General features: G+C 43.5%; 1 protein-coding gene across 1 annotated transcript; it reads right to left on the bottom strand.

Moving 5' to 3' along the window:
• Nucleotides 1-892: 892 nt before the first annotated feature.
• Nucleotides 893-6865, bottom strand: KRT39 (keratin 39, type I). Its single transcript, XM_004684211.1, has 7 exons — nt 6407-6865; nt 5495-5577; nt 4712-4868; nt 3997-4158; nt 3770-3895; nt 2333-2553; nt 893-1127 (listed from the first exon to the last, which is right to left on the bottom strand). Exons 1-7 carry the CDS (start codon nt 6863-6865, stop codon nt 893-895), a joined length of 1443 nt encoding a protein of 480 aa, XP_004684268.1.
• Between the last annotated feature and the right edge of the window lie 1473 nt (nt 6866-8338).

The following is an 8338-nucleotide window of genomic DNA, read 5'->3' as shown; positions in this document are numbered from 1 at the left end:
TGCATTCATCTCCCACAACTGTTCCTGATTCTCCAAGAAAATACTTGGTGACCCTAGTGGCTGGTCAAGTACTGCAAAATGTGTACATCACAGGGACAAAGCTAGACCAAAATAAACCCTAGAAGTCTGACTGCAGGACTGGGGCTACCAGGGGGGGAGTATAGGGGTGAGGGACCCTGTGGGCTGAGGTAGAGGATTGGGGTGCTTTGATGGTGGGCATGGAGTCGTGAACCTAAGATACATACAGTGTACAGACCAATGCTCCATCCAGAAAATCAATCATTAAAAATATGAATTTTTCAAAGAACTTTTCTCAGTTTAAAAAAGTGTCTTCGGGAAGGTGAACTATGTCTGGGTAAACTAATGGAGGTGGCGGAATTCAGCAAGATTCAACGGTGACTACCTACTCCAGGACATGAAATGGGACAGATACTTTTTCTTCATTCACCCTGTTCCCATCCAGGCTTCTTTCTATATCCAAAGGAGGAGTTTAGCAGGGAAGGTTGTAGCTTTTCACCCTGATGTGCCACAGCCAAAAACAATCCCCAAACTAGTCTGACTGGCTCTAATAAGGACATAAGTAAACAAGCTCTGGGTAAACAAAAGAGAAACCTGCCCATCACCTGTGGAGCCAGGTAATGTAGGTCACCTTCCTGGTGCCTGTCCCTGGTAAGTGCCAGAGGAGTGTCTAGAGCAATGACTTTCATCATCACGCTGGCAGCAGTGACTTAGAGAAGGAGCAGAATGAAAGACTCTATGTAGCAGTGGAGACCCGCTGTAGTAGTAAGAAACTAAGTACCTTACGGGACTGGGGAGTTCTTAAACCTTTTTGGCAGGAGCAAGTATTGGCCTCTCTTTCATGAATGAGGGTCATTTTCATCACCTTGGGATGTTAGACTTTAGCAAGTCTGGTGATGAAGCAAGGTTGCACGTGTTCGTAGGAAGAGATGACTTTCCCATCCTGGAACTCTTCTGTGAGGGTGCAGATTTTAACCAGAAGCCGGGTCAGGGCTCTGTAGGGATCACAGGGCTCGCGTCTCCCATGGGCTGCGTGCTCCAGGGCTCCGGTCTGACTGGGTGTGCACGTGGAAGACTCACAGGTGGTAGCACAAGGGTTACAGGGAAGCCTAGAAAAAAAAACAGATTTTCCCCTTGATTGAGGGAAAGCAAGCATGGCTAAAGAGAAAAATGGTGGTGGTCAAAGTTTCAACATGGGTGACTCAAGACAAAGACTTCCAATGCTCATTTGTTCATTTTTTTGCATGGTCATTAGTGGAAGAAAATGAATCAGACCAGATCCAGAGCCATACCATAGGTATGGAAACATTGCAGCATGTAAGCTGCATTATAGTGGAGACTGGAGCTTTGTGGCAAAGCACCACACCAGCAAAGCATAGGTGGGGCCCGTTTACCAGTTAATGACCTCAGGTAAGTCAGCTCCTCTGAAGCTTTAGTTTTTCAGTATATTCAGAATGGGTATAATTGGATTAACGCAGGATCAACAGTGATAAAGAAAAAGTTAATTAGATAGTTGCCCTATCAATGTGTTAGTCACGATACTTCTGGTGGGTCTAAAGGAGTCACCCCAATGGTTTCATTGGGAAACTCCAGTGTGTCTTCAGGCCTCTCTAAGTGAAAATTCCTTAGAGAATTGGAGTTAGAAACAGGAAACATTAGAAGCTTGTTTTGGGAAACATTATCTTTCTCTGATAATTCAAGGCGCTTGGTATTTTGTAGCTCCTCTGAGAGCTACGTCCATTAACCTGCACTGGCATTACATGGACATGTGTAATTAGAAAGATGAGAATAGAGGCTTCTTTTGAGGAGAAGGGACTGCTTAGCAATTTGGGGCATTAGTTTGGAAACTGAGTCATGTCAAAGAGCTTGTACTCAGTCATGTCAAAGAGCTTGTACTCAGCACCTTATGGGTTGCTGAATCTTTTTGTCATTTAAAAACATTACCAATTCTATTTAAAAAAAATAAAAAGAGGCTGAAACCCACACATATGCACTCTGCTTTAAGTGGCCAGGGGTGTTCATCTTTGAGGGCACTGTTTTTCCTCCAGTAATTTGTAAAACTCCAAGAAGCTAAACCACCTAAAACATATTAATCTAGTTTGTTGGTTCTTCAAAATCCGTTGTGCCAATGCCTCTGCCCTGGGCTAGGTCACCACCGTAGGTCACCCAACACCACAGTTGGAGAGTGTGGAGGGACCCTTCATCTCAAGCTTCCCTTCACTGGCCAGAAGATCAAACACATGCACCCTTTGCTGGTGGTGGCACCTGGGGTGTGGGCACCTTTCCCATAAGCCACTGTTTGTATGTTACGTACTTGCTGTCAGAACTCTCCAGCAGGCTGCGGTATGTGCCGATCTCACACTCCAGCCGGCTCTTGATGTCCAGTAGAACCTCATATTCTTGGCTCTGTCTTTCTAGGGCGCACCGGATCTCTGATAGCTGCGCCTCCAGGTTATCGATCAGACCCTGGATCTGGGCCAGCAGGGTAGAGTAGCGGGCCTCTGTCTCTGTCAGCATGCTCTCCTGGGAGTCTCTCTACAAGGGAGGAGGAAAGAATCATTTATGATGCTGACTCTCAAGCTTGGGTCACTTGTGATTTGCAGCATTTGGAGCAATGGTGTCTTGTAACAGATACCAACGAGGCTCCAAGTCTTCTTCTTGCCTCCAAGTGGGTATGTCCCAAACCAAAGGATCAACTGTAGTAAGGCTTGCTTCCCTTTATCCTCTTATTTTATCCCTCTTTTAAGTTTTTATTTCTCTTCCTCTTTCTTAATTACCTGGTAATCTCTTAGCACACTCTCCTACCTATGGGAATAAAAAAATATTCCAGTTTATTTTTTATACCCAGATATTAAAATCATATCACCATGGCACCTCATTCTGAGAGTATTTGTATTTTAAAAAGGAAAGGTGCAACATTTAGCTAAAAGTTCCTCCTTGGATCAATTTCTCAGTGTAAAATAAGAGAGCTAAGATCTTGGTGATTAAAGTTCTTACCTGTGCTATCATCCTATAAGCTTATGGATAGTGGAATCATTTATAAGATTATTAGAATTCTTGTAGATGAAGAAACTGAGGATAAATGAGTTACCTACAGTCATGTCACTAGATGGTGACAAAATCAACTTTAGCACAAGGTCTTCCCAGTACCTTTCAGATCTGCATTTAAATAATTTCCTGCTTCAACACGCTATTACACAGACAGGGAAGGGAGCTCTGGGCTCAGAGCCTAAATCCTTTCTCAGAGTCATTTCTTCTGTGAGGTTTGACAGTGACTTAAAGCTCCAAGATCTCAACTGTCTCTATAAAACAGATAAGGTAAAATTTATCTTGGATTTGATTTTGGAAAATCACCTTCACTCTCTGTGCCTTATCTGTAAAATGGGCTTAAAATTATCCCACCTCCTTCTAAGACCATTATAAGTTTGTAACATAACAGTTTGTAAACAATTCTTGCACATTATAAAATGCTCTCTCAGAGTTTCCCAGTGTAGTCTGTGGCTCATTGTTGCCATCAAATAAGTTTTGGATGCTGGCTACCAAATCCCCTGCTTGGAGAGTCACAGCACACATCTGCTTACGAGTGGCCTGCAGGAAGGCATATGGTATGGCTTCTGCTTAACCCAGCATTTCCCAGCTTTTTTTGGGACCATCGTGTCCTTTTGGGGGTAACAGATCCTTTAATAAACAGAGGAACCACTGCTCTAAGGAACACAATCTGGGAAACAGCCACCCCTGTGGAGCCGGGTACCATTCGGTGCTGAGCCTGGAGTTCAATCTCCAGCGAGTTCTTGACACGTCTCAGCTCGATGATCTCTGTCTGGCAGCACTGCTGCTGTTGGGTACTGCTCATCACTTGCTGCTTCAGCTCCTCCATCTGAAACACACGCAAGGACCACGGCCATCAGGAGGGCAGGAACGATTCTGAGCCTGGCAATGCAACACCAGCTTATTTTTTGTGACTCTGTTCCTCCCCACCTGCGTGTTGAACCATTGTTCCACATCTTTGCGATTGGTCTCCGTGATCGACTCATATTGACATCTCATTTCTTGGAGAAGCTGTTGTAAGTCAACAGAAGGGGCAGCAGTCACTTCAATGTTGAGTCTGTGCCCAAGCTGGCTCTGCAGGGTGTGGATTTCCTGCAGAAAGAGAGAGAATGCAAAGGCACTCGGTGAACATCTGATTCCCTTGTGTCTTTGTCTCAGGCCAACAGCAATGATTTACCTGTATTTGACATGATTATTACCATAAAGGGAAGCAGGATTTATAGGTGCCATGGAAATGTTATTAAAACGACTTAAATCTTTCAGTTGCAACCAAATGTGATCCACTATGTTCAGTGAAATGCAAAATGAAAAGCAATTGACCAGCAAGATCAGGGTGAAGGCACCGAGATCATTTCCAGGGACATGCACCGAGATGGAGTCATCAGTGCTGCCGGGGTGTGTAGGGGTGCCTACAAAAAGGTGGGAAACCTGGGGGGACATGAGAATTAGGTGGCTTCCTTCTCTCAACAAAGCTGGGGTGGTGGAGACTTTAGATGTTGTAGATCTGACACTCTGAACAGTGTGTCCCGCCAGAGCCTAAGCAGAGCGGTAGCATGTGGGACATACACCATCAAGTTCATGTCAAGGGAGTTAATGTTATTTTTAGGGATTCAGCTGGTTTAGAGGCTTTCAGTTTTCCTCTAACCTTTTCCTGGTCGCTCTTGAGACAAAGGAGCTCCTCTTTCAGAGACTGGACTCGTGCCTCCAGGTCAGCTTTGCCCAGCGTCAGGGCGTTCAGGATCTGCTTCAGGCTGTTGACATCTGCCTCCACTAGCTGGCGCAGGGACACCTCAGCTTCATACCTTTAAAAACGAGACACAGGAAAAAAGGCTTTCAAAGGTAGAGATGGTATAAATCAAGCCATGTGGAACTCCCTTCCACTTCTTCCTCTGGGCCTGTCATTCAGTTGTGGGTTTGTTCTTTTCCAAGGTGAAGCCATTTGATAAATGTCACCTTTGAATGACTATTCCTAAATCAGTCAGAGTGATGCTATGTTGCTTTTCTGTGAGGTGAAGGAAATTATCTTCCTTCCTTTGCCCCAAGAGGTAATGCAACTTAAGCAGAAAGTATACTAGGTTAGAAAGCTTGTGTCCACGTTTTGCTTCTGTCTTGTATGAGCTTTGAATGAGTCACAGAATGCCATTAAACCAGTTTCTCACTTTAAATGGGCAAGCGTGTATTAGCCCTGACCATGCTACTGAGTCGTTGTGCAGGCCGGAAGCTAGACAGGTTCATGTGTTAGAAGCTACCTGTGAGGCATCTGCAGAAGTGTTAGTAATCTCCATCCTTTATTGCCTGTGAAGGGCTGTTCTGGATGGCTGCTGACACAGTGTGTGGGAGGGTCAGTAGATGTGGGGCATCTTGTTGGGAGTGTCTAGCATCAGAGGCAGGGGTATTCTGTGGTAGATGGCAGTGCTGGTGGGCTTACTTGGTTCTCATGTCATCAGCTGTCAGTTTGGCGTTGTCGATTTGTGAGACCAGTCTGGAATTCTCAGCCTTGGTACACAAGATCTAGAATTAAGAAATTGTACACACAAATGAGACAGACACCAACATCTCCTTCTTTATAAACCGAGGGACCTGAGCATGTTTCAGTGAACAAAGAAAGGCTAGGTAGGCTTTTCATAGTGATTCTGAGGAAATTTGGGGAATATTGCCAGAGCAGAATTTTTATTATTTCCTAAAAGATCTGTAAAAATTACATCAATAACTTTTGTTCATAGTTCACTGTTAAAAATGTAAGGTCCATTCTGAATTTGCGTAACATGCCAGGATCCTCTAGAATAGAAATTCTACATGTCAGGGACTTACTGGTTTATCAGTATTTCTCCAGAGCCTAGAATAATACCTGGCGCATTGTTGGCATTCAGTAAATATTTGCTGACTAATCAAAAGTGAATAAATCCAGCATGTGTAGCAACACAGCCCTCTGGATAGGAAGCATAGGTTTGATATGGGCAGAAACTAAATATTTTGGAGATGAGGAAATGAGCAAAGGGGGAGATTGGTGGGAGGGGTGGGAAAAAATGAATGCAAACTCTTCAGGAACATATTATAATCAAATCCACTTTCTCACATTCCTCTTAACTTATTTCATGAAAGAAATGGCAGCAACATGTTAGTATACCTTTGCCCCAGTCGTCAGGCTATAATGGCAGAGCACATCTCTGGAAAAAGTGATAGCATCCTTAACACTGTCTGAAGAGGACAATTCCATTCAAGAGATGTCCTTATTCTACAAAACATTTGTTAGCATAAAAGCAACCAAAATATCAACTGAGCCAACGGCCAGGAGATTACCAACTTGCGGCTTATCAGCTCCGGTGTCTGAGACTCTTACCTTCTGCTGGAGCGCCTCAATGGTAGCGTAGTAGGACAGGTAATCAGGACACACGGCAGGGAGCTCTTTGTTGCACTCTGCTTGGATCTTACACTCCAGTGTGGCGTTCTCTTGTCCCAGCATGCGTACCTTTTCCAGGTAGTTAGCAAGGCGATTGTTCAAGGCCTGCAGGCTCTCTTTCTCATGACTGTTGATGCCTTCACCACAGCTGCAGTCACCCAGAGGCAGAAGGGCATGGAAGCTTCTTATTAAGCACAAGGGCGGGAGACAGAAATAAGGCAGAGGCTGGCAGCCCGGGGGCTGGGGAGTTCTTAGAACATGGCCAGTGGGCTGGCAGTTGTTGACTTCATCACCATGCTGGCAGCTGGTGTTGGAAGAGATGGTCCTGAAATGTGTAACCCTAGCACAGCCGTGGCGTGACACTGAAGAAGAAGTACTTGTACAGCCATCGGTGTCCATCGTGTGTACCCAGCTTTCGTTTATTTCTGTCTGTGGTCCTCCAGATCTGAATGAAAGCTCAGGCTGCTCCGACTGAGTCTAAAATTCTAAGCCTTTTGGCATTTCCTCTTTGAAGTGTTTATATAGCCTTTCCTCAAGGTGGTGTCACAGCAGGAGGGATGTTTTCCTTTCTAATGTTTATATCAAATCCCATAGGAACATCTCATTAGTCTGCTTTTTATTTGTCTGAGATGAGCATTAAAATGTCTCATTAAAATGTGCATTTAGGCAGTTACTAAGTTATTACCCATCACAACTACTACTTGTCATTGGGTCCAGAGCTTCACATCATGTCTTCAAAAGGATCTGTCGTCACAGTTGTAACAGCATCCATGATTAAGCAGGTGTGAGAAGATTAAGTTCATTAAGTCCTTGTTGAGCTCCCCACTTGGCAGTGAGCTTGACCAGGAACGAGTGCATCCTTCTCTTCCTTTCTTCTCTGGGAAAGGGAAACTACTAATATATAATAATTATTGGGGAATGTAGAAATTAGTATTTTATTTTGGCCTGCCCAGCTGATTCTCCTGTTTTCATTGTTGGTATATGAATATGGATTGAAATTTTGTTCTTAAATAAGGCTCTTTTAAAAGTGGTTGATAGATTGCTGTTTTAACTTTCTGGGTAGGTGGGATTGCCAACAAGAAATTTCTTGGAAAGATTGGTTATCTTCTTATTTTTCAAAGTCCACATTTAATGATATTTCTAGTGTCCAGTATTTGCTTGTGACACTACACTTAGTAAAAATTTATTGTGATGTTGGTTTAAATTTGCTGTTGAAAGGTATGAGTGTTCTTTCTGAGGAATGCTTACTCAGCATTTTTAAAGGCAAGTGATTTGTTCCCAATCCTTTATGGGAGGTGTAGGAGTAAGTCCTGCCTCTTCACTATACATTGTCTGAATTCCTCGGCTCATGGCCCCTTCCACCTTCCAAGACAGCCGTGTCCTTTGGAGTCTTTCTCACATAGCATCACTCTGGTATAGCTCTTCTGTGTCCCTCTCTCATATTTAAGGCCTCTGTGTTTACATTTGGTCCATTCAAATAAGCTAGGGTAATTTTCCCATTTTAAAGTCAACTCATTACTAACCTGACTTCCCCATTTTCATCTGGTCTAACATATCAAAGGATGCAGGATAAGATATAAACATCTTTGACTGCCTGTAATTCACACAATGGAAGAATGAATTAACAAACATCCAAAATGCAAGAAAAAATTAAGTTAGAATGATACATAATCTGCTTGAATAAAAAAACTATACAGGAGGGGATACAACTAGAATAAATGGAATGGCATATCATGTTCTTGGACTGAATGAATCTAGCACTCACCATTATAAAAATATGAATTGCCTCTATACTGATTTAACTTAGATCCCAGTAAGTTTATTGAGGTACTCCCAAAAGGTCACCTTTCAAATTTCAATCCACAAGATAAT

The sequence above is a fragment of the Condylura cristata genome, unplaced genomic scaffold (assembly GCF_000260355.1).
Source record: "Condylura cristata isolate star-nosed mole 26May11 unplaced genomic scaffold, ConCri1.0 scaffold00017, whole genome shotgun sequence".
Classification (NCBI taxonomy): domain Eukaryota; kingdom Metazoa; phylum Chordata; class Mammalia; order Eulipotyphla; family Talpidae; genus Condylura; species Condylura cristata.
The sequence above is the reverse complement of the archived record's forward strand: the minus strand, read 5'-3'. Positions and strand labels throughout refer to the sequence as shown.